Source organism: Etheostoma cragini, chromosome 10 (genome assembly GCF_013103735.1).
Source record: "Etheostoma cragini isolate CJK2018 chromosome 10, CSU_Ecrag_1.0, whole genome shotgun sequence".
In the NCBI taxonomy this organism is placed as follows: domain Eukaryota; kingdom Metazoa; phylum Chordata; class Actinopteri; order Perciformes; family Percidae; genus Etheostoma; species Etheostoma cragini.
This window is the reverse complement of record NC_048416.1, coordinates 22,650,566-22,677,792: the sequence shown is the minus strand read 5'-3', so window position 1 is coordinate 22,677,792 and position 27,227 is coordinate 22,650,566. Positions and strand designations below refer to the sequence as shown.

General features: G+C 38.6%; 2 protein-coding genes across 3 annotated transcripts in view; one reads left to right on the top strand and one right to left on the bottom strand.

Moving 5' to 3' along the window:
* maea (macrophage erythroblast attacher, E3 ubiquitin ligase) overlaps nucleotides 1-27,227 on the bottom strand; it is an 84,794-nt gene that overhangs the window by 20,408 nt on the left and 37,159 nt on the right. The gene's annotated exons all lie outside the window — the stretch shown is intronic.
* Nucleotides 656-27,073, top strand: LOC117952028 (C-terminal binding protein 1). Of its 2 annotated transcripts, XM_034884080.1 has the most exons (12): nucleotides 656-1,146; nucleotides 10,773-10,927; nucleotides 13,084-13,228; nucleotides 16,544-16,647; nucleotides 17,055-17,157; nucleotides 19,309-19,433; nucleotides 20,571-20,660; nucleotides 21,191-21,321; nucleotides 21,665-21,792; nucleotides 22,022-22,136; nucleotides 23,325-23,549; nucleotides 23,608-27,073. In XM_034884080.1, exons 1-11 carry the CDS (start codon nucleotides 1,107-1,109, stop codon nucleotides 23,518-23,520), a joined length of 1,332 nt encoding a protein of 443 aa, XP_034739971.1. In that variant the 5' UTR covers nucleotides 656-1,106; the 3' UTR covers nucleotides 23,521-23,549; nucleotides 23,608-27,073. The 2 variants fall into 2 exon arrangements, with proteins under 2 accessions (XP_034739971.1, XP_034739972.1); XM_034884081.1 differs by lacking the exon at nucleotides 23,608-27,073 and having other exon boundaries at nucleotides 22,022-22,169; nucleotides 23,325-23,544.

Below are 27,227 nucleotides of genomic sequence, written 5' to 3'. Positions count from 1 at the left end.
CATTGCAGAGTTGCATTTAAACATTGAACTAGAATACGATCAGAAGTAGGTTTTACAATTTACAATACAGCGTAGATTATAATTTAAAAAAGTAACACTTTCTGTATTCATGCGTGACATTGGTACAAGTATTTGTATGAAAATAGGGAGCAAATGCAGCACATTTACCCTTGTAGAAATTGGATTCATAAAAATCTTCCAACACAATGTTTCATTTAGTATGGTTTAAGGTAAGGTAAGTGTGGTTTAATGGTTATTAACTTTTATATTTTCAAGTTTAAATGTCCTGAAAGAACACCAGCACACTTGGATCTCAGAACTGAATATGTATAATTGCAGAATTAAACTCAGTAATTCTCAGTAAAATGATAAAACCAGCGGTTAAGTTTGGTTGGGCAAACACACACTGATTAAAGTGTCATAACATGTTCCCACTTATTACAATAAAGCAAATGAAGCTTTATAATTGTTTTCCTCTTGTCAAATAGAACAAGTTTCCCCTCTTGCTATAGACTTATAATTGCATAACTTGTTTTTCCTTTCTTTTTTATCCCTGTCGTCTTTCAGGAAACAAAAGATGAATTTTGGCCAGCGTAAGCTCCTCCCCATTCCTGCTCACTCACTCCCACCCCATCTCTTTTACACTCTCTTGTCCTCCCGTAAATGCAGCAGTGCTTGTATTCACTGTGTGCACGTTTCTTTCTTTTTAGTGACACAGACAGAGGGACAGACGGAAAGACAGAGATTTGCTGTAGTAGAAAGTAAGAAGGGGAGGGAGGTAGCTGGAGACGCCAGGGAGAGAAGGAGGGAGGGGTAAGATAGATAGAGAGAGCGGGCAAGCAAAGGGGACAGAAGGGAGGGAAAAGCGCGAGAGAGAGAGAAAGAGAGAGAGAGAGAGAGAGAGAGAGAGAGAGAGAGAGAGAGAGAGAGAGAGAGAAAGAAGAGGGGGAGCACATGTGTATGCTTGTCACTAAGGGGCTGGGAGAAGGACTAAGGGAAGCGAGGTAGCTGGCCACAGCCGCCATATGCTGACTGGATTCCTGTTCATGTCTGCTGTGTGAAGACTGTAGGTTTCTGTTGTGTGCTGGCCAGCTGGGGAACACACCATGGGAAGCTCACATCTCCTCAACAAAGGCATGCCTCTAGGTAAACAACTAGCACTCTGCTTTTATGTGGGAACTGTGTGCGTGTCTGTGTGTGTCTGTGCCAATATTTATGAACTCAGTGTACATTATTCTGCCTTCCTCTTCCCCTCCCCCTTCTCTCTTCCTCTCCCTTTTTCCGTTTCCTCCTCCTCCCTCTCTTCTCAATTTTCACTCACTCTATTATCTTTTTTATCGCTCAGCCTCCCTCTGAATGGTTAGCCTTTTCTCTAGCTCCCAGTGTGTGTGAGTGTGTGAGTGTGTGAGTGAGTGTGTGTATGGGTGTGTGTGTGTGTGTCTGTGTTTGTGTGTGTGTGAAGAGGCAAATCTCTGCTATTGAAGGCTGCTTGAACACCTCCATTTGTGGCGACAGAAATAGATCTGTCTCTCTTTCGAGGGCTAGCAAGGACATGACACATATTTCCCTTGCATTGTGCTTCTTCTACGGAGAGTCATTGCCTTGACACACACACACACACACACACACACACACACACACTCAAATATACACATGCATGCACACAGCCGGATTCACATGCAGGTGACAGATTCTACTTATGATAGGGGCTGGATGAAAAATGGGATCAAGGTAGGGCTGCTGAGGAATAAGAAAGGTGGGGGGGGGATGAGGGGGGGATTGGGTGTGGAGCAGGAAGAGGAGGGTGTGAGGATAAATAATTATCAACCCCAAAGCTGAATCAACGCATCTGTGGTCACCTAAATCTGGGTTTGTGAAGTTGTTTCTCCCAAAGGAAACTGTAGGGATTGTAATCTGTGATGTCATCAACAGGCTGCGGGCTGTGTTTCTTGATGACATCAAAGAATATGTTGCAGCTCTGATCTTTTTCTGTCAATTTTTTTCTTGTACTTACTTGCTTTGAGCACTATCCCCTTCATCTGCCCACAATGCCCTAACAGCTAGAAGAATCCAAGGTCACAGGAATAACGACTATGAATTTTGGTTCAGGGAGGATTGCCCTTTTTATGATGGTTGTGCAAAAATCACTGCCAGGCAATAATTGTAAAACTCATCTGGTCATAGGATCTGTTTCTGCACACAGCAGGGATTGTTGAACCTTTCAGGGCTGATTTAAAATCAGTTTGTTGTCGGTGGTTGATGGATGCATTATTTCATGTTTCAGAAAGCAGGGCTCCTCTGATCCACGAGAGTTGAGCCACGTCTAATCTGACTAGAAAAGCCTTGAAGACTGACACAAAAACTCGCCAGTCACTCTCCCCTAATTGCTTTTATAAATCAAATTTACTAAACAAAATACGAAAATGTTACCCAAATGCTTCGTTGGAATCTTGTTTGCATAAATTGACTTGTGTATTAATTTAATATTGGATGCAAACTGATTAACATGTAACAAGTAATGTGATTGTGCTTAATAGCTCCAGGCAGTTTCCACCAGAAGGTTCCATATACACACTTTGTTATGTCAAAGGAGTTACTGAAGAAAACTGCTCATGTTATGACATGTTACGAATTTAAAGACCCCCCCCCCCCACACACACACACACACACCCGTATTTTAAAGTACTATTAATTTACGTCGTGAAAGTCATGAAACACACCAGCACAAAGGTGCAGTTGATTATTTGTTGTCTTGTCTATAAGATAAAAAACTTTTCATAAGTCTTACATATTCAAAACACTTCAGATCCGTTGTGAGAATGTTAAATATTTTTTTATTATAAATTTGTGCCAACTATTGTACACACTTGCACACTGGTAAATACAGAATCTTTATATAACATATCTTACATTCTAATTTTAACTACACCATTAAAAATGAGTATTTTGAACTGAGCATTTAAAATAAGCTAAGACTCATAAGTCTCACTATTTTAAAATAAGAAAAAACACCTAAGCAGGTATAATTGACAGCACTGAAAAATCTATTAAGCATTAAGTGCTCTGCAAAGAGAGTGTGTGCGCTGACAACCAGTGAAAGGTCTATTACTGCATATCTAATGCACACAAGAAAAAGCTTGAGCTTAGAGGGAAGCAGTAAAAGATGTACCAGCTGGTACAGAGAGGCTGGGTATTTTAAGGCATGACATATGCAATGATAGTTAGCCATTATTATTAGTTACACTTAGACACTATTCAAAAAGGAAAATGTATTGAGGAGCATGACAGTTCAGACAGGTGGTATGAACAGGAAAAAATAGCAGTCCTACATCCCAAAACAGCAATTAGTAGGTATGGCTTTCATTTAACTTTGATCTTAATGAAAAGCACACATGATTGTTGTTATTCATTTATATGTCAGCAAAGATCGGTGGAGTCTGTTTAGAGATAACTTGCTCAGCTGTTATCCATGTAGCAGGCACTTAGGAGACAGCAGCCTGCAAGCTGTCACATTTTTGCTATTGATGACATCAAACATAAATTTATATCCATTTGTCTAAAATGTTTTTACTGTAATATCTTATTCATTCTATCATTTTAAACAGTGACGTGAGTCTCATTGTTTAAAATCAGCACTTTGTTTTTCATCAAAGATCTGAAAAAAAAAAAAATCTGGTAGACTAAATGTGTACAGTATGTACATCTGCTACTGCTGACTGACTGTTGAGCTGCTGTGATCACTTATAGATGAGTGAGTAGAGTATAAAACAAATCTCATCTAGACATCCCAATCCTCTCAACTATAAGTTATTCATAGTCATAGTAATAAACAGCCAAACTGACAAAACATTTAATTTTGATTGGGAACCCACTTAAAGATCGCCTGTGGGTACTTGGACGCTAGTTTGGGACCCCTTAATTGATAATACAATAGATGCCTCATGGCCTATCAAATCCAATTAAGGCTTCAAAATGATTGTGACTTTCTTTCGCATATTAATAGTTAATCCAAAATAAGAGGCCGAAGGCTATTCAATAATAATCCAGTTAAAGCCTGTATTTAAATGTAGTGGTTCACGTAGGCCGAGTATTGTTTAATACTGTGCTTCTTAACCTTTTTGGTTCATCACATCTCACAAATTAGCGGTGCCTACTGGTAACACCCATCATATTTGATATGCAGCTATCTTCCTCTTTTCAGGTTGCTAAGTTCACATCACCATCAGTAAGAGGTTGGAAAAATATATAGTATATCACTACAAAATGTAATGAAAAAATGAGTTAGTATTTTTTAACGGAAATTATATTCTTTCACCTCATGAAAAGGCTGCATATCCAGCCTGCAATGTTGTCTGCAACTCACATGGTATCTGATTCAGTGCGTAGATGTCTGGTAGGCTGCTAACTGTATAGCTTCTATGATCTATACCTATGTAATTACATAGGTATACATCTGAACGGTGTTTTTTCAAAGCATAGCTGGTCTCTATTTACCTTCTTTGTAACAAAAAATGCAAGTAGAACTGCTTTAAAACAGGGAGATAAGTAAATATGCAAAGAGGTGAATTAACAGTACACCTGGAACTAAAATTTGCATATTCAAACCTTGACTTTGAGTTGGTCAACACAACTAAGCTGCTGCCAAAAATGGTTGCTGGTATACCCGGAGTTGTTTATCTCCTTGTCTGTTTTTCTGCTTGTGTCTTTAGTGCTGAGAACAAAAAGCTGACAAACCTTGAACTGGCTTGCTGATACGGTACCTGCAAATTTAGGACCTTGTATTTTGTGTGTGTGTGTGTGTGTGTGTGTGTGTGTGTGTGTGTTGAAGTGTGGGTGGAGAGAGACAAAAAATAAAAAATAAAATAAATGACAGCAGAAACATAATACCACCTGAATGACTGGGCATTCAGGCGTTTTAAAGCATATAAATACACTGATGATATAAAAAGGTGGCTTTTCTTATTGCTAGTGAAATGGACGGGACAGGAGAAAAGAAGGGAAATGGCAAGGGAGATAAAGAAAGCCGTGGGTAAACAAGACTGAAATGAGAGATGGAGATCTGAAAATGAATCTGTTGGACAAAAGAGAAGAAGGGATGGCGAGATCAACACTGAGTGGGTGACAGACGAGGATCCAGGGGCTTTTTCACCACGCCATGTTGCTGCATGGCAGAAGAGCCGGTGAGATTATAAATCAGCCGTGCTGTGGCTCAGTGGCGGGTTGCTACAGTTGCAGACAGCTAACTGATCACATGTGCCGACAGCAAACACTGTCCTCTGTCCTCTTTTCTGCACAGCAAAAAATATACAATACAAAAAAAGAAACACAGCTTTTTTTTAGGACACTGTATTTTTAAGATACTTTTGTAAAAATCAAATAACTTTCAAGATCTTCATTATAAAGTGTTTAAACAATGTTTGCCATGCTTGTTCAATAAACTTAAAACAATTGATGAACATGCACCTGTCAAAAATAACAAGCTAACAATAACAGCTTAAGGGCAGTAGTTACCAGGTCACAGTTACCAAATACCAAAATTAGGTAAGTAAAGAGACATTTCTACTGACTCTGAAAAACACCAAAAGAAAGACACCCCGGGTCCCTGCTAATCTCTGTGGACGGGTCTTAGCCATGCTGCAAGGAGGCATGAGACAAGCAGATGTGGTCAGGGCAATACAATGCAATGTCCCTACTGTGAGACGCCAAAGACAGCACTACATATTTACATATGTGATATTTGGTTCGGAACATCCAAAAAATCACACCTGCAAGACAGGTACAGGATGGCAAAAACAACCTCAAGAACTGGCCAGTCTGGTGCAGTACATAAGGAGGAGATGTACTGCAGTACTAAATTCAGCTGGTGGCCACACCAGCTGCTGAGGGCTTCAAGCTAGTTCTTGGAGAAAACAATCCTTTGATTATTGATTAACTGACTTACTGTTTCAGCTCAACAGTGTTTTTTAATAGTTTGTTATACCAAACTAGATCCACAGATGTTCTGCAAATGAAACCCCTTGTTATAAGAGTGGGTGGTTTCACACACTGTTCTTTAGTGTCGGTCAAAACCACAGACTCACAGCTTGTTTTGGCAGATCACTCTCTATTAAGGTTGGCAGACTTCCCAGTGACCTGCACATTTAAAACACATCTAAATTGCAGATCTTTGACATTGTCTCTGTTGACTGACAGTGTGAAAACATTGTCTTGTTCCTCTGGGACATAAAAAACAGCTGTTCTTGTGAGTTGGTCAGTGACAGCTGGATGTAGGCAGGCTGGCGGTCTTTCCCACTGGCTTGTATGATTCAGTTCCAGCCGTCATTGGCAGATGATTTTCCATCTCTAAATGTCTGTCAAACAACTTTGGCATAATTTTGGTCTGATTACAAATATCCTGAGGAACGTAGCTTGTTTTACTGCGGTGGTCATTTAGAGTCCCAGGTCCGTAATCACATACTGCAAAAGCAGAATTGTATGCATGCAGATAATTATTTACTTGCATAATCAATTTTCATCAAATCATTTTTTCTCCATTTTTTATGTTACAGTGGCTGCAAATCACTACTTTTACATTGCCTCAAAATACAGGATTTTAGATTTTAGGAACTCAGAAGAGTAAAATGTAAGCAATTATTTCTTATAATGAATAAGTTAATGAGTGTTTAATGTGGCAAGAAAGGCCAGAAAATACATTAAATAAAAGACCGGGACATAATGGCCATTTGAGTTGGTTTAATGTAGGAATAGAAAGCGTGAATTATTACTAATAACATTGTGCTGATGTTGTGTATGTGTGTGTGTGTTGGGGAGACAGAGATAGAAAGGATGGTGTTTTATCATATAGTACTACTCAGCAGTCAGTAGTGCCGCTGGACCTACCAAGGTCACGCTTGGTGCTGGAATGAAAGCTATTTCCTCCCTCAATCTGACCAAGTGTGTGTCAGAGAAATGTCTGGAATCTCTGTTACTTTCCAAAAACTCTGCTTCACAACTACCAACCAAATTTCCTTATTTTGTGCAAGTGAACATCATGCCTACTTGATTACACATGACATCACTAAATCATGCTTTCTTCCCTTTAGTTGCTGCTTAAATGAAAGCTTTAAAAAAAAGTCTGTAGGCCAAAATCCAGTAGAGCGCAGCGCCTACAGGCGAGTGTGCTACTTATGATTGCATCTGAGTTACAATGACGGTTGTGTTGAAGGCTTTAAAGTATTTTTTGCTGTTGCTGAATTCCAATTTCTCAGCAATGCACCATTGATTTTGTATTGACGTGCAAGGCAAGGCAAGGCAGCTTTATTTGTATAGCACATTTCAGCAACAGGGCAATTCAAAGTGCTTTACACAAAATCAGTTAAGAAATAAAAACAGTTAAAAAATAAAAACGTAAGTAAGTGGAATGGCCTCCAGGCAAATCCTATTATGGAAAGCTAATGTTTAGCCAGCTCACATAAGGCATTGGGAGCAGGATTTGAGTTTCACCTTATTGGTCTTACTGTGCTGAGGGGACTGCTTCATCAGATCAGGTTTCATGCTGCAATCTGACAATGAGGCTAAGAAGACAATACAGAAATTGAGCAACTGATTGTGCCAAGAAGTGGGTTGTCTTTGCTTCTCTGCAGCATCAGAGTGCTTTAAATTAATAGTTTTTATCATCCTTTAGATTTTTTTTAACAGTTGAAGCACATAGTAAGAGCTGTTATCTTCATTTACTAAGGTTCAAGTTGTCAGTACTACGAAATGCTGTAAGCAAAACCAGGATTTTAGACATTTAGCAAAGATACAATACAGGTGCTTATAATAAGTATATAAATACATTTCTAATTTGCTAACGGTGGTCAAACCTGTAAATCTCTGCACCTAAAACAATATGAAACCACTACATCCAACTACAACTACAAATTTAGGTGCAAATATCAGATTTGTGATTTTAAATGTATGTACCAATACTCTATGGTTACAGTAACATGGCTCTTTGTGTACTCTCCGTTGCTCTGCTCAACTGCTGCCTGATACATGCAGGAAGTATGTGGATGCAGGTTTAAAAATAGCTATTCATTGTAAATAAGCAGTGAGTTATTTTTAAAGTATTCTCAACAAAAAAAGTTAATCAAATCTAAATATGTTTCAAATATAAAATATGTAACAAACCCTTTTACCAGATTCTGAATACATTTCTATTATAGACAAACCCCTGAACACTGGAGCGCACCGGGGCATGAACCATACATGCATGTCCAGTAAGCACCGTATACATTATTTCCCCTTGCATGCACACTGACTCACTAAAAGACTGTCTGTTCACCCCATTAAATCTTTTTAGATTTTACTTTTGACAAAAAAAGAACAATCATCCATCTACATCTGCCCTGGGAAGTTTATTGCATGCTATACTTTTCAGTACTTCCCTGCTTGTTATTCATGTTATTCATGTAGAAGTTATACTTTATATGTCTATATTCAGTTCTGGGAGGTGCCCAGTACAGCACAGTCCCCACCTTCTGGTCACTAAGCTGCACCACCGGAGCAGATATAAGGAACATTTTCTAAAAATAACAGTGACTAGTAACTGGCTAAATGTAGATGATGTGACATCATGTCCATGCAACAACAATTATTTTATCAGCTGTAAAACATGTAGCTATTAAAAACATAGATGCCAGGCCTCAAAAATCAGAAAGTAGTGGTTTCTCGCTAAATTATTTTGCACCAAGGCTTAACAGTCATAACAGAAGAAATCGATTGATTGCAAAAGAGACAGATTCAAATGTCTCTTTCATTCAACCACAAGTCATGTTACATTTGCAAAAGGGATTTAATAAACCAGAAAATCAATGTGAATTTTTATTATGCATCATGTTAACACCTCTTTTCCGGAAATTGTGAAAGGGCATTCAGGGAAACGTGAACTCAGTAAATAAAGTAGAAATATATATGTAATATAGAATTTTATAGATGAAGTACAAGAAAACCAGTAACGTACAAAGCTCCATGACACAAACACAACTAGAAAGCACAGTAAATCAGAAATAAATATGATGTATGATATGTTATTTTATTTATGCTCGTAGAAAGGGTATGATTCCGGAAGGGATTTTTCCTTTAATTGATATGGCTCAGGGGCTACATAATGATAGCTGTTGAGTTCTCAGTTACCCTGCCCAGGAATTCTAATCTAATTTAAGGGTTTGGAGCTGCCAAGCTTCTGTCTGATTTTCAGTGATCCTTGGCATCCAAAACAATGTAGAATGCTACTTTCTCATGATGTTAGCCCATGCAACTGGAAAACCGTCTCAAACTGAAGGAATGCCAATTGTGTATTCATCTCGCAATTTCTTTGTTACAGGGGAATATTTTGAGCGAAATGACAGACGGGGTTACTTACATGAGATGTCAGCCTGCATGTCTCGGATGGAGAAAGAAGTCAGGGATAAGTGATGGGTACAGTCAGCATCAGCAAGAACACGCATAACTCTGCACTTATTTTATCTACAGTGTTTTAGAACGCTGTCAAAACTTTACACATCAAGAAGACCCAATTACATACACAGTCTTAGATTTCCCTTTAAATCTACATCTGTCTTTCTTTCAGAGGTCTTTGTTCTCAGTCTTTGTCCGTCAGTGATCTGGAATTATTAACCTTTAGTTACCTGAAAGGAGAGATAAACCAAAAGATCCAAGCAGATTGCAGTGGGAGGAAATAGTAGGAAAACTAATAAATGCAACTCCCATGGACCACTGCTCTTGTTAAACCTCAGCAACATCCCACTAGTGGGGTTGTCAGGCATATCTGCCTTGTTAAATGCCACTTATCTTCCTTTGAGGCCTGGCAGCACTCTCAGGGTAATGGTATGATTTGAAGAGATGATTTGATAAAACGAGTTTCCTCTTTTATCGACAGTGTTCAGTCCGATTTAAAATACTGGCTGTCTCGCATGATGCATATTTTACCATCTCCTGAACTGCTGTACCTCCTAACCCATATCTACTGACTTATCATTTTCAGTGACATTTTGATGGTTTTTTAGCTCTGACATATCACATTTTTGTAGCATGTTGTCATAATTTAACATTCAATTTCAACCAAGATATGCTACGTAAGAGACAATTTAGACATAAAAGCTTTAGGCTGCATGGTCAGTTGTGTTCTGGTCAAGTCTGACTTTGAACAGGATGAAATACAAACGTATGCTCATTATGATTGTATTCTTTGGTTCCTTAACTTAATTCTACGCTTGAGGGCACTTTTTAGGGGCATGTTTTTTATACTACTCTGTACTATTTTCTACCAGCCTTTCAAAGAGTCAGCAAACTTCATCAGAAAGTTTGTAACAATTAACAAAACCTTTAAAAAGTAAGAAAAACAGATGTAAAAAACGATGAGTTGTTATTGGAGATTTGTTATCCTCCATGCTTACTGTTACACGGTTGCCATAGCAACTGTATCAGCCTGGAGCAAAAACATTATGGGATGCAGATGAAGAAGGACATAATTTGTTCCCAGGAGAAACAGCATATCATCTTCAGTTTTAGATTTTATAACTGACAACAAGAAATGCTGGAAGATATGAGCCCGCAAATTAATGCAGGCCTGTAGTAATAAATCACCTTTTTTTCCCCCAATACAAGACTTCTAATTACTCTGTGGGAGATAGCTGTTGTGTAGGTGTAAAAATGTGCTGATAACTACACTGCCTCTGACAATGAAGACTTGTATTTTTGTTTTCCATCTTCTTGATTGCCACTTTTGTTTCTTTCTCTTTGTTGTGTAGGCATCAGGCCACCCATTATGAATGGGCCCATGCATCCGCGCCCACTGGTGGCACTGCTGGACGGGCGAGACTGCACTGTGGAGATGCCCATCCTAAAAGATGTAGCAACCGTGGCCTTTTGTGACGCTCAGTCTACACAGGAGATCCACGAGAAGGTAACACACTTCATAAGATCATGTACACACAAATGCACTGATCATAAGTAAGTAAGATCATAACTTTCCCCGGGAATATTGTTATCTTGATGTATTCTAATAAATGCAACGATCATATAAGGGGTAAGGGATTCAGCATGCAGTTCCATAAAGCTTTTACCTTTGCTGAAATTAATAGATGATAGTCTTTATTAACATTTGGTGCTGCTAAAAATTCTTTAGAGAGTAAGTATGTTTTACATAAAGGAGAGCAACATCAATCTGCAGGAAATGAACAATGGTAGAAGTGGGTTTTTAACATGCGCAGCAGTGCTCACCACAACTTAATAGTAAAAGAAAAAAATAACATCCAAGGCTGACAAAAAAAACTACGACCAATCGGCTTCATTTTTTTCTTTTTTTACATTTTTGTATATTAACAGTAGGATCAGTTAGAACATAGGGGGGAGTGTCCCTACACTTCTCTGAAAGAAAAAAAAGAAGAAAAAAAGACAATTTCAAGAAAACAACAATGCCTCAAATTAAAGCTGATTTTAGGCCTTTATTTTAAACATACCCAGCCAATTTAGACCATATCCTAGAACATTTGTCGGTCTGGATTTTGAGGGAGTAAGACAACATTTCCATTATTACCACTATTGTAGGAGAGTCTTGTTTTAACCACCTTCTTGAGATTGTTTTTTTTTCTTGCAAACAGAAGTATAAGTAACAACTTTTTATCTCTGTAATCCTATGTGTCAAACAAAATGTTTCCTAACTATAAAGTGTCAAACCTACATGGGATGTTTACTTTGAAGGTCGCTTCCAGGTCTAAGTGTATTTCTCGCCAGTATGCAGTTAGTACTGGGCCATCCCAGAAGACATGAAAGTGATTGGCCTCATTTGTTCCACAGGCCCTCCAGCAGGCTGTGCTAGGTATTTGTGTTCCTTGTTGTAACGGTTTTATAAAAAAATCTGGATTCATTTTTCCAGCTAGATTCTCGCCCATGCATTTGAACATGTTGTTCCCCATTGTAGTATACATAAACTTTCCCATTCTTCTTTAGTTATTAAAAGACTATCTTCCATTTCCCCTATAATACATAAAGTATTCAAAACCCATTTCAAAAATCTAAATAAAAAACACAATAACTAAGAAAAAGAAAATTACAAGAAAAATATGAAAGAAAATGAAAGAAGAGAACAAACTTAAAATGTGGATCAGGCTTAGAGCCTGCCACAGCCACTATAGATTGTAAGTAGGTTTGTATGTCTGGCAGGGTTACGTCTCGTTCTGGGAGTCTGCCAGGCACACTCTCTCTGTGAGCGCGTGCTCAGTAGGCCACAGCATGGAAGAAACAGATGGCTCACCCTCGTTCACTATCTTTCTCTCCGTCTCTCTGGCTCTCTAGTAAACACCCACCTCATTGTGTAATTAAACAGGCTTCTTTATTGTTATTGAACCCTATGTCATTTTTATCATCTCTTACACACATGAGGAGGCGGTCTAGCAACGTTGGAAAAAGATTTTAAGATTAACTGAAAAGCAATTAAAAGATGACTTAACTGGTTTCCACACACATCACATATTCCCATTCTGTGAGATGAAGAATTTATGATATGCTTTTGAGTCATTATATTTCATATTTCATCCTGATTAGGAGCAACTGAGGAGCCCATGTGAGTAAGATTCCTGTTGACATTAGGCAGTTTTGTTAGATGCAGAGACACCTACTCTCAATTCCTGTGGTTATGAAAATTTAGTTTCCATGGTAATATTCAGGAAAAGCAGTCATTCCATGCTGGCAGAGATATTAAAAGAACAGGATGTGAGGATCATGATATGAACAGCATTTCCTGGAGAAAAAAACTCATTTGAAGAATACTGAGTTTATGGAAACACTGTGACTGTGAACTGGTTGGTGACTGGTTGCTCACTCAAAGTAATTTCCGCAAAGCTGCACACAACTTCTGCTCACACCTACACAAACACATGCTTATGACACAACCTTTACATTTTGTCCATATGTACTGTTGCATAATCAAAGCACAATCCTTGTTATTCTGCAAACAGACAGGTTAAGTAAAGCTGCACAAACTTAGATGTTTTACATACACACATAAGCGAATATTGCTACATATCTGTGACTTAAATAACTTAAATTGTCTGTGTGCAGGTGCTGAATGAAGCTGTAGGCGCTCTGATGTACCACACCATTACTCTGATGAGAGAAGACCTAGAAAAGTTTAAAGCTCTGCGCATCATCGTACGCATTGGTAGTGGCTATGATAACATTGACATCAAATCTGCCGGGGAACTGGGTGAGAACACACACACAGAGACACAGACTCACACACACACACACACACACACACACACACACACACACGTGCTGCACCGTTCTGCTTAACTGTTACAATGTCAATACGTGTTAAGTAGTAGTCGACCAATTTATCGGCCGATGTTTGGGTTTTTATATGTATCGGCATTGGCCGATACACGGCTGCTGCATTCGGCATAATTTACAGACAAGTGTCCACACAGGCAGCTCTGTGTTATCGGAGACGCTGCAGTTCACGTGCAGACCATGCACTGCCCCTCCCCCAATAGCAATGCTGGAAGAAAACTGTAAGTTTTCAACTTTAAAAGCATCTTTTAACTGTTTGACTTAGCTGAAATATTGCCATAAACGTTGAAAGTGGAAACACATTGCTCTATATGTGCTTGCAACTTTAGCTTAGCAAATTTGTGGGGCCAAATGGAAAATGTGAACGCCTCCTCTATGAAACTGCTTGCCATTGTATTTAGGAAGCTGCAAATAGCTAAGTTGTAGGCTATCCGTATGCATATGGTAACTGTTATAAACACTGGTCATTGGATTAAGTAATGCCAACATTGTTCCGTGTGAGTTTTATTCAGCGACCATGTGTGTGTGTGTGTCACTCGGAGAGACCATGGGAGAGACACACACACCAGACTCTCTCCCTCTCTCCCTACTTGGAGCTGGGCGGAGTTGCTATCACAGGGATATCAGACCGCAACACAGCACTGAAGAATTACAGCAGGAACCGCTAAAAATTCCACAACCTGGCCGTCCTTTTCCACCCAACTGAAATAAACACTCTATTGGCCTAGAATTACGGTAACAGTCGCTAATCACACTGCTATCTCACGCTCCTATCTTCCCAATTTACAGCCCCCTCTCTTGGTTTAAAATAACTCACCATTGTCAGCTACGGCCGCTGAAAAGGCTACACGTTGTAAACAGCCGTGGCCCGCTGGCCGGGTCCTCCAGTAACATTAGCAGGGTTAGCATGACGATGTTAGCCTGGACCAGTTGGGATCACTTTACTGGATGTGTCTTAATTGTTTTTTGCGAGTAAGTAAACTATCTAGGTACTCTAGCTATATAATTCAATGTAAGTATGCAAATGTTGAAATTACATGAAATGCGCGTCCCTAGAAGCCGTGAAAAATTAACCCGAGGCTAATGCTTACCTGTTCAGGAAGAAATTAGCCAACTCAGCGTCCTTTTGGACTCTAAACTGTCTCAATCTTTCAAATACATCTCCAATGTTTACCTGGGCTTATTATGTCTCTGGTCGTGCAACTGTTAGAAACATGCCTTATTTTCTTTAGGTCTGCTAGAATCTATCGCCATTGACCCTGTTTGTTAATTTGCTGCTTTTATGGCTGTACTTAGGTTACTGCTGTAGCGAGCTGGGTTTACGTTTTTAAAGGTCTATCTGGCAACCCGGCCTGGCTGTCAAACTGTTAAAAACAGACAGGCCAAAACACAAACAGAAACTCTGTCACGGAACGGAACTTTCAAAAGGAGAAATTACTGGCATTAGCATTGTTGTCAGAAAAGATATTGTTTCAACTTAGCATGTTTCCTTAATGTCTGATGATGCATTGGGGTCATTTTGGGATTTATTACAGTAAATATATTACATATTAGACCTTTAAGTATACTAGAGTGTGTACTTTATTATGCTGCTTGCGTGTTGCAACTGTGTGCAATAGTGTAATTATTTTATTTACGCTGAAATAATTATTTTTAGAATTTATTTTCTGAATTTTAATTATGCTTAAATATTTATTTTCAGTATTTTCAGCACTTAACTCTTTAACTTGTTATACCACATCTGTTTTTACTATTTGTTAAATATTGTCTTGATAAGTTTAATAAATGTTCCTTTTTTATATTGAGACTTGTAACATTTGTTTTATCTTCTCATTTTCATGATGTAAATTGAGGGAGCAAAAGCAGTATTGGCTCCAAATATTGGCCAAAGAAAATCAGCATCCCGGTAATCAGCTAAGGTTGAAAAAATCAGTATCGGCACTAAAAAAGAAAATCCATATTGGTCGTTCCCTAGTGTTGAGTACATAAACCTCATCCTTTAACACCACCATGTACAGTATCTCTATTGTTTATTTGCTTCCAGCGCCCTATGCTACTTTGGCCTACACAGTGTTATAGTAATATGGGTCACCAGTATTAATAGAACGTAGATATTGTAGTCATCAAGGTTGCGAGATGGAATCAGTGAGGTTTGGACCCAAATGCAGCGTAGACAAGAGCAGAGTAGCGTTCAAAGATTTCATAAAACAAAAATCACTTAAACAAAAGAAGTCCAGAGGTAGGCAGGCAGGCACATGCCAAAATAATCCCCAAAATATGAAGGCCAGGAAGCAAAACACAGAAGACAAGCCACAACACAGCATGAAGCATACAATGATCCAACACCAGACCAAGACAACACAAGGACTATATACACCAGGTAACAACAACTAACAAGGGACAGGTGACACTAGGGTTGGGGAACAGGGGAATCAAATCTGGGCTTGGCAGACAATTACGATAGATGGGAAAACACAAGACAGGAAATAAAACCAGAGGAAATAAGAGACAAAGCAAAGACTTCAAAATAAAACAGGAAACAGAACATACTGACACTAACAATCATGACAGTAGTCATGTTTATGTTTGGAACTATTTTAGAGGAGGGCAACTATATATATATATATATATATATATATATATATATATATATATATATATATATATATATATATATATATATATATCAAACCAGAATGTTTGTTTACTAACATAGTTCATGTAAAAGGCATGTTCTGTAACATATGACTTTTAATTACTCGCCGTTTAACCCCAGAGCTACCGATAGCACCTTTCACAGCAGGTATGGAGTAGCATAAAATGTAAACACTCAGGTATAGTACAACTACCTCAAAATTGTAAGTACGTAAAGTGTTTGAGTAAATGTACTTAGCCACATTCCACCAACGCTCAACAGCTAATTCACCTAATCTCCGAAAACGTTTTTCTGTTAGTTTGCAACAAGTCAGTAATATTTGTATTTAAAAAAGTATTCAGTAAAGCCTTTTATTAAAACTCATTTATCTCCTGCAACAGCCAGAACATCCCCTATCACCCTCCACCAAAAGGCTCTGCAATTTGAAAGTTGCAAGTAGTTTTTGTTGAAAAAGTTGCTGACACAACATCTTAAGTCTGCACTTCTCCACCAACATAGCTTTTCCCAAACTTCATCAAATGGACCAAAAAAGCTATTACTGTACTAATTCTTATCTGCTTTCCGGTCCAACAGGCATAGCTGTGTGCAATATGCCAGCAGCCTCGGTGGAGGAGACGGCGGACTCCACACTGTGTCACATCCTCACCTTGTACCGACGCATCACCTGGCTTCACCAGGTATGAGTCCTTGTGTGGCTGATAAATGGTCTGAAATTAATTTGGATTTAAAAGAACTAACTCTAAATGTGTTAGCTAGAGGTGTACATTCAGTTGTTACAATTTTAGCTTCGACAATTACTAATAATTATCTAATGACAAATCAGCAAAATTGAAATGTTTCATTTTCTTTAGAATGTTGCTGTATTTGAAAGACGTTGATGTAACAAGAGGTACAGTAAAATGATTTGTTCCTCAAATCAGTCATAAGTAATACTTATTTGGACTTATTCTTTATAGCCATGTTCATAATATCCAAAGGGATTTAGACTTTGGTCATTAAGTCAAGACTGGATTGTGTCTAAATTGTCATGTTTCAGCTGTCTGTGTGATATTTGCATGTCATAATGATTTGTTATTCATGCCAGGCTCTCCGGGAGGGAACGCGGGTTCAAAGCGTGGAGCAGATCCGAGAGGTGGCGTCAGGAGCCGCAAGGATCAGAGGAGAGACACTGGGACTTATAGGGCTCGGTAAGTCACAACACACATATGACTTAATGCCCAAAATACATTTCTGATCTGCTGCTATATTAAAGATCACCCAGACCTCTCATGTTGTCTGGGACAATTTTGCTTTCACAGCAGAATTCTGTTTTTATGCTCCACATATCTGGAAAAAACTCCCAGAAAACTGCAGGTCCACTGCAACTCTCAGTTCTTTTACATCAAGGCTGAAGACCTTTCTTTATGATGCTGTCTTTCTTTGAATAATTGTTGATTTCCTATACTGCACTGTGACTTGTACTCTCGTATTTTATTGGGTTTTATATTTGTTATTGTTTTTAACTGCTCTTTAATGTTTTATGTAAAGCACTTTGAATTGCCCTGTTGCTGAAACGGGCTACATGGGGTGGCCGTAGCTCAGTCCGTAGGAAGTTTGGTTGAGAACCGGAGGGTTGTTGGTTCAAGTCCACATACGGACCAAAGTATGGTGGTGGACTGATAGCTGGAGAAGAGCCAGTTCCCCTCCTGGGCACCGCCAAGGTGCTCTTGAGCAAAGCACCAAACCCCAAACTGCTTTGGGTACCTTTCCATAGCAAATCTCTCCATTTAGTGCATGTATAGGTACTAAGCATGTGTGTATTTCAGGCCTGTGTGTAATAACAACAGAGTGTAAATTGTAATTTCCCCTTGTGGGACTAATAAAGGTACATTGGATACATTGTTAATATTATTATACAAATAAAGCGGCCTTGCCGCTGCAGCGACACCTGCTTAGCATACTGTTGTAAAAACAAGACAGTGAGAGTCTACAGCCAAGCTAGCAGCTCTGTAATTCTGTATGCAGAAACAACAGTGCTTTGAGCTAAATGGTAACAGGAACAGGCTAATGTACTCACAATAGGAACATGCCGATGCTTAGCTGATCGTTTAGCCTGTTAGCACGCTCATATTAGCTATTTAGCACCAGTGGTGGACAGTAACTGGAAAGCACATTTACTACCCATAGTTTACTTGAGTATTTCAATTTTATGATAATCTACCAGTTGTAGTTAATAGTTATTTTTCAGATTAAGATTGTACATTAAAAGCATATAAGAAGCTTATGAAATACAACGCATTATTAAAGTGACCAAACTCCGACTCCTAGGTTGGGAACCACTGGACTAAACTAGCTTACTGTATTAAAAGCAGTCTAAACTAGCTCCACCTCAAGCAGCTACAGGAGTAAAATGCTGCTTACACATTGATATTAACTATTTAATAATAGTATCTAATGAGAATGTTAAGTACATCTTAAAGCCAATATTTTTTAGTGGTTTTACTCTTTTTAAAGGATTTTAAATGCTCGACTTTTACTTGTACAGACAATTTTCACATTTATTGTAATGCTACTTTCACTTTAGGAAACGATCCAAGTAGTCCATCACATATTAGCACTAAATTATACGTACGGCTGAGGCTGATGGAAATGTCTTTGGTTTGACAGATATATTGTCAAAAAACTAAATGTAGAAATAGACTTTACTTACTTCAAGTTATTAAATTCATCCTGAGAGGCATGGATGAATATACTGTACTTAATAGTTGTAGTCATTAAATAAAATGTGAATCCAATGGTGGCACTAGAGTACAACACAGGGGATCATCAAAGTCATTAGGATACATCCTCTTGGGGAACACTGTACAAAATCTAACGACAATCAATTAAATAGTTGATCAGATATTTCAGGCTGGAATTAAGTGATGAACTGACCAAACAATACACCATCCATAGAGCATTGCTGGTCGCACGTCTAAAAAGGTTTTTATTTGGTTAATTCTGTCTGATAGAGGATGGTCAGACTGAAGTTTTTAATCAAAGGATTTTTCTCTCCTTTCCATTTTCATTTTTGTACTTAGCTAAATTGGCTTCTGAAGGAGTTAATGCCAATAACGTTTAAGCGGATTAACTAGAAGCTAAATGCAAATCTCTTCCCTGTACAGTCTGGAAGCTTTTTCAATCATAATTAGCACACGTATTGTGAAATTTGTCATTTTGCTCAAGGGAAACCAAAAAAGATAAGAAATATCAGATGCAAAAAAGTTGTGTATTTATTTGTATGCAATTTGTTTATAGGCTCCTGTGTGTGTATTAAGGTCCGTCCTCCTTCATGACTGTGTGTATTCATGAATTTCTAGGTCGAGTAGGCCAGGCTGTAGCCCTGAGAGCCAAGGCCTTTGGCTTCAATGTGATCTTCTATGACCCTTATTTGGCTGATGGTGTAGAAAGATCCTTGGGACTACAAAGGGTCACCACACTACAGGTGCGCACGCATGCACACACCCATATACACCCACAAACACACACACCCACAAACACACACACCCACGCACGCATGCACACACCCATATACACCCACAAACACCCACACCCACAAACACACACACACACACACACACACACACACACACACACACACACAGCACTTGTGTTATATTTTCATGAACACAGAATAAAAATTAGACCCTAACTTAGAATTAAACTCAGAAGCAGCGCCCATACCTGTACAGCTTTAAGTCTGGCTTGTAGCGTCATCATTTCTATGATTTTACTGCCACAGCACTTAGGGAAATGTAGTGCTGGGGCCATAAAAGGGTGTATTTATCATTATTTATTTCCATTGTTTATTTCCTAAAAATAATTCAGGTTATCCATTTTAATTCGAAATGGTGAAATCAAACCGCACTAAGGGAAACAAACTCTAACAAACTCTAGTGTGATTCAAATGAGGCAGGTCTGAAAGCCCACTGAATTAAATTGTATGCCATGTCTTTGTCTTAACTGATGGTATTATTGTAGTTAGGTTATCTTGTTTTGTTTTAAATTGTATTTATCTTTATTGTAAAGCACTTTGAATTTTTGTTTTAAAAAGGTGTTATAGAAATGAAATTATCATAATTACTGGTTTCAATTCCTATTAAGTTGCTCTGCACATAACACCAGTATGAAAGCTAGATTGGACTGCCACTGACTGACAAATCATTTACATCAGCTTCCCATTAGGAGGAGGAGCAGCACAGCACTACTAGAAATTAAACCACTTTAGACTAACTCTTCTTTTAACTGGGAGAAAAAATCTATTGGCACTTTGCAGACAAAACACGGCTTTCTCCACCTAGACCATGACAAATGTGCATTTACTGTTGTGCTGCTGTGCCTTCTGTATGTAGCCAAGGAATGATGCCCTCTTGTGCACATTTACAGTAAACACTTAATGCACTTGTATTTGTTATGAAAATATAAAGTCCGGTTATTGACTTACAAAAATGCAAAACAGAATTGGTTTACGGAAGATCTGAAACATGATTTGCTTCTCTCTCTAAAGCTCCTGCCGTAGTGAGCAACCATATGAAGTGTACAAAGAAGATTGGGATTTATCTTTTCCTGTATTTCTCTTTAGGACCTGCTCTTCCACTCTGACTGTGTCTCTCTGCACTGCAGCCTCAACGAACACAACCACCACCTGATTAACGACTTCACCATCAAACAGGTGGAGCAACACAGCGCACGCAGCCCCCCCCCCCACACACACACACACAATCTTATGACTGAGCACATACACACACACTTGAATGATTTATTTATCCCTACATCATCTACTACATCACATAGCCATACATATTAACCGGGGAAGCTCACTACCTACATACAGATGAATGAGGTTCTCTACTGCGTGCACTTCATAGAACGACTGATACACTCGGGAAATATCTGTTTGTCTTTCATCTCCAAGGCTCAGCCTAAAGCCAATTTTCGTTCCAAGACTTAGGCTATACTTCTAATTATTTCTGACCTTGCTGGAGGGTGGCAAGTGAAAAGAAAATTAAGCACAATTTTTATTATGGTTAGATTTCACTAGGAATCTTTGCACTGAGAGTAGAGAAAAGTAAAGAACAACAGTTTTCTAAGCTGTTGTGTGTGTGTAAATTTATTCTGACAATTAGCTAATGGGGAGAACAATTAATATATTAATTATCGTGTATTTCAAACTGACTGAATGTGTGTTTATGTGTGTTAAAGATGCGCCAGGGGGCGTTTCTGGTGAACACGGCCAGGGGGGGTCTGGTAGATGAGAAGGCCTTGGCTCAGGCCCTGAAGGAGGGGAGGATACGTGGAGCTGCTCTGGATGTTCATGAGACAGAGCCTTTTAGGTATTCACCCACTGATTTTCCACATTCAGAGAAATTATGTTATCTATCTATCTATCTATCTATCTGTCTGTATTGGTATCTATCTGTATAGCTATCAGCAGAGGCAGAGCATACTGTGTAGTAGAATATTACTCCACTACTATGTACTACTTTTACTCCAATGTCCTCCTGTGTTATTTAATGCACAATAAAGTGAAATTATTTTTAGGGAATACATCATAAAGTGTTTTTGTGAATTACATAAAAAGATAATCTAGTCTAGTCTAGAAAGTGGAAATTAGTCAACACTAAATGAAATAATCTTGTTGCAGTGGTAACTGACTGAACTGTGTACATGTGTCAGTTTCAGTCAGGGTGCGCTGAAGGACGCTCCCAATCTGATTTGCACCCCACACGCTGCCTGGTACAGCGAACAGGCATCGCTGGAGATGAGAGAGGAGGCAGCCAGGGAGATCCGAAGGGCTATTACAGGTAGCACACGCACACACTCTCTCCCTCTTTCCCATTTTGGCTCTGTCTTTTTACTATTGACCTGTTAAATCTTGTCTAATGTTTGTGTCTTTGTAGATATTTGGAAAATCACACCTGCTTTGAAATGCAATGCAGTAACACTAATAAGATCCCCAGTGTGAATTCTAGAACAATAGACTCAATATTTTTGTTTTAACACTTCTTATTTCTCCGTTTCTCTATTTGTCAGGTCGTGTCCCTGACAGTCTAAAGAACTGTGTGAATAAGGAGTTCCTCTCCCAGAACAACCACTGGGCAGGAGTTGACCCAGCTACCGTCCACCCCGAGCTCAACGGGGCTTATAGGTAATAATCATCTGGATAAAGGAACCTGTAGTGGTCAGTGCATCCCCCCCCCCCCCAAACCCTGGTAAAGTGTCTAAATGTCTTGAAAATGCATTATGTGACAGTTTGAAATGTAGAATGACAGCATATTGTTTTCTAAATGTAATTACTGATATATAGTGCATGTGACAGTTGTGTTACTGCTACCCACACAGCATAAGTGGGTGCTTGCAGGTTTTCTGTTTGGCCACATGTCAGCCAGGTTATAATGCATTCATCAGATTAGTTGATACAACAACACATTGTGGTCAGTCAATAGGAATGTCCTCTGCTGATCTGAGCTGATCTGTAGGGCCAAACAAAGGGCTGACCAAGCCATTAGTCAGTACAGCTAAAACAATTAGTCAATTTAATAGTTTTCTGCAGCTATTGTGATAATTGGTTGTCATTTTATTTGCCGTTTATGTCTTCTCCACTGTTAGGACTTTCCTTTATTATATATCTTACATATGATAGTAAATGGAAAATCTGAAAGCGTCACCTTGGGATCTGAAACTTTGTGATCATCATTTTCACCATATACTGATATTTAATTATTGATCAATTGAGAAAATAACCTGGAGGTTAATTGAAAATGAAAATAATCATTATTTGTAGTCCTAACTGATGTTGATGCTAGTGATGAAATGATGGTGCATAAATCCAATCCCATCTTTCCTGCCAAAACAGACTGCTTCTCTTTCCACAAATGTTACACAAAATATAACAACTCTATATTGGTTTAGAGACTGTAACATTTCAATGGAAATCATTTGATGCAAAACAGAGGGCTTAAAGTCTTAAAGGTAGTAACACTATAAAAAGACTTTTATGGAGCTTGATCCATAATACAAGTCTTAATATATTATCCTCTGCTGCTTTGATTGTATTCATTTTTAAAAATATGTCTGTTCTGAGTCCCCAAACTTTATGCAGTTGCAATACAATAAAAAAAATTGTAGTAGGCTACAATACTTTGTCAAAGTACTCTGTTGTTGCAGTTTTTTAGCAATAGATGTTAAAAATCAATCGGCTTGTCTAATTTTAATGGAGGCCTACTGCAATGTGTTTACACAGGTCAAAACAAGGTGATATATTTGTAATTTTAGTTTTAGTTGTACTATAATGATGACTCAGTTTGTGTCTCTTTGTCTCCCTCACTCTCTCCAGGTATCCCCCAGGTGTGGTGAGCTTGCCAGCTGGTGGCCTCCCACCACCTGTTGAAGGCATTGTGCCCAGCGCCGTGCCCATCACACACACCCTTCCGCCCGCTCTCACACACCCTCCTCATGTCCCATCCCCTGGACAAAATACAGTCAAGCCACCAGAGGGCGACAGGGAGCAGCATCCAAATGACCAACTGTAGACAGACAGACACACACACACACACACACACACACACACACACACACACACACACACACACACACACACACACACACACACACACACGGCAACCGGGATCCTAGTGATAAGTTCCCCAGTGACAAGTTGTCATCAAACAGTTTCACAGAGTGTCAGACGGACAGGTTAAGGTCCAAATAACAATCGATTCACAACCCCTGGCAAATTGGTTCCCAGCAGCCAGTTCACACCCCAAAGAAGAAAATGAGGATGATGATAAATAGGATGATGAACAAGAGTGGATAGCTGTCTGATGCTCTAATCAAAGAGTGCTGAGTTGTCCCCAGATGTCCTGAGAAAGACCGTAAAGATCCACAGGTTGATCTTCACATAAAAACTCCAGTATGGTCAAGTTCCTATGTAGTCCCGGAGGTGACATAGAGGAAAAAAAGAAAAAGAAAAAAAAAACATGTACTGGGGACACTTTTGCAGGATCTTGATTTTGTTTTGTGGGATCTTGATTTTCTTTTACGAGATATTGCTAACCTAGCTAGCTAATAGTGCGCTAGCTAGTAGCAAGACATGATTACATGTCCTTGGTTGTCCAAATACATTGTTTATTTTGATAAGCATTAATAATTATTACATGCCAAAGTGAAGTGTTTGAATTGTCCTTGATTGTTGATGTCAATAGTACTAGTTTGTGTTGTTGTAGCAACATGCTTGTTCATGAGCTATTTTTTACATATCTCTAGTATAGCTAGCTAGTTATGTGGCGAACTCATGAACTCGCCATTTTACTGTATAAAATATTCACTACTGGTAGACATTGTTTTTTCATTGTTCCTGATCGTTTACCTGCATGTCAAAATAAAGGATGAATGTATTTATACAACCAAGGAGATGTAATCATGTCATGCAACTAGCTAGATACTAGCTAGCTACTAAGGTTAGCATGCAGTCAACAACGATGTGCATTGTAACACTTCATTTTGGCAAGTATTAATTAGTAATGCTTATTAAAATAAATTCATTTAAACGATGTACATGTAATCATGTCGTGCTACTAGCTAGCTAGGTTAGCCTTATTGGATTTGCGGGATCTCATAAATAAAATTAAATGAAACTCGACATCTCACAAAGCAAAGTCAAGATCTGGCAAAACAAAGTCAAAGTCTTGCAAAAGTATTTTTCCCAGTACATGTATTTTCCATGTCACCTCCAGGGCTCCGTAAGTTTCTGCCAGAAGTAAAAAAAAAACTAAAAAAATGTTGATTTGGTAAAAAAAAATACAGACTCCAATTCTGCTGTTTAAGACTGTACTGCATCCAAAGTTAGAGGGGCAGGTTTCATGTCTTTCTCTCTTTTTCTGTCCTTTCCTTAGTTTGATGTAAAAGCATAAGTAGTAGGCTATGAAATGAATTTAACCTGTCTGTGTACAGTTTTTAGACTTACGCCAAGAAGATACTGATATTTGTATTCCAGTCTTAACAAAATAGGGTTTCTATGTAGCCAAACTTGTTGAGAATACAATATCTGATTTTGTTTCATGTGTCCCCAACTTAAGACCCCCCCCCCCCCCCCCCCCAAAAAAGAGGCAGCTTTTGCACACCATCTCAGGAAATTAAGTTTCCGCAGTTGGTATATATTTTCTTTTTTTAATTACTTTTTATGCCACTTAGTGCTTTTGTTTTTCTACCTGCTTGCCTTTTCATGTCCTGCTACATAAGATAAAATGAACTTTAACAAGAGCTAAAGTTTAACTAATGTTTGCTTCACTTTGTTATGTTTAAGGGGCATGTTTTGCTCTCGGGACTTAATGTAAATGTTTGACCCAAATTAAGGGGGTTGCGGGAGGGAAGGTTGTAGGGAGGTGGTGTAATGGTATGCTTGGCTGGGACGATTTCATTCCTAGTCACTATTTAAATTTTAAAAAAATAGAGTGGTTGGGAGCAGGTTGTGGACAAGGCAATGCATTGACAGTTTGTAGCAGCTTACAGTTTCAGAAACAGTCTCTTAAAAGGTTATTATATTCTTTGTTGTCTTCATGTCTAACGATCCAGTACTTCCACTAATACACACATTCATTTTCCAAGTCATGGAGCATGAACAGTTCAGCACACCAAGGTTTACAGATGATGCACAACATTGTGTGTTGCTTTATGCTATGCTGTCAAATCAGCCAACAGACTACTGCAGAAGAACTGCATCAACAAACTCAATATATCAATTATTCAACTGCTGTGCTTTCTGAAAGCATTTTTTGGTTCATATGTTAAGTTAAACTCACTTGTACAGATATCACATCCAGTCAAGGACATTAATGGTTACTGAGTAATGAGGAACAGTTGTGTTCCTAAAAGTAGGGGTCAAACCAAATGTTCATATTTTTAATCCACTCCCAAATCCACCTGTTAAGACTTTTTAAAATACTCTATGGCTCCTCAGTTTGATAAACTTTCAATAAACTAAAGGTGTTTCTTGATAGCATGTCAGAACATACTGATTAGTATCCGTTTAACATTTCACAATGGGTCCTCCTGAGTATACTGTTTAACCACCCTCAGTGGCCTCTGTGTCTATGTGTACATACTGTATGGTGTTCTGCCTGCCTGTGTCATTGTGACTTGGTTGTATCTATGTCTAAAAAAGCAGCACTGGGAGAAGGGGTGGCGACTAGTACGCTCCACAAGGCATCACTACAAAATCTGCCATAAAAATACACAAATAAACATTATGTAAAAAAACAACAACTAAGAACTAGCTTAAAAGAACAATACTTCAAATTGAAGCTAGCAAACTCAACCAGTTATCTGTGCTTTGACTGGTTTGATTCCCACCATGTAAACAAGATGCTGATGTTATGTCAGTACAGTAAAATATTGGGCATATTTATTTCAGTTTACATATTGTTGATGTCAGCAGGCCAGCTAAGTGACAGTGCTTTTAGGATCCCCTTCTACCAGCAGCTGAGTAGTAAAAACAGTTCACTGTTGCCTACCTGGTCTTCTTCTTCATGGGAAGGTAGTAAAAGTAGAAATCAGGGATGGACATTTCACGACCCAATGGCGAGTAGTTTTGAGTTCTTACTGGCCAGAATCTGAAGGGTTGTCTAGTACAGAAGGTACGGAGGTGACATTTAAATATCACTGTCAGATTTAAGCCCCAAAATGCTTGAAATAGCTTGGATTTTACTCTTAATCTTTTCACACCAGATGCCTATCGTTATATGGGGGAGAAACTCTTTGCTTATACTCCCTGATATAAACTGTAAGCATTCCTCATTCAAACCGATGGGTGCCATAAATAAAAAAACAGCAGACTAGCTTTGAGGGTCTTTTCGAGGTGCTCCTTGAAATTCCATCCCTGGTAGTAACACACAGTCCACTGTTGCCTACCTTGGTCCCCTTTATGGTAGTAAGTAGAAGGCGTAGCAATATACAGTATACATATTCTATATTCTACAGTAAATATCATTATTTTTGGTCAAAATTGACAACCTGACAAAGATATGTTTGTGACTGTATGCATTTGTATGAATTATTTTAAAAGGAAATAAACTGTGGAAAGGTGAAGTTTGTGTCTTATTCATTTTTAATTTGTTTTGATGCTGCAATAAAGTTCTTCAAAGTTACTTTTGCAGCTGTTGCAGGGAAACATGAGAGTTTGAAAGCTGTGGGCAAATTATTCAAATTATACATCGTGTATACTATTTTGGTAGTTAGTATA

What these genes read in the sequence shown, in the direction of transcription:
- LOC117952028 (XM_034884080.1), top strand. Translation starts at nt 1,107, where the DNA reads ATGGGAAGCTCACATCTCCTCAACAAAGGCATGCCTCTAG. An exon ending in GCATCACCTGGCTTCACCAG is followed by an intron (nt 16,648 to 17,054) that starts GTATGAGTCCTT and finishes TATTCATGCCAG; the next exon opens with GCTCTCCGGGAGGGAACGCG. An exon ending in GAGCTCAACGGGGCTTATAG is followed by an intron (nt 22,137 to 23,324) that starts GTAATAATCATC and finishes CACTCTCTCCAG; the next exon opens with GTATCCCCCAGGTGTGGTGA.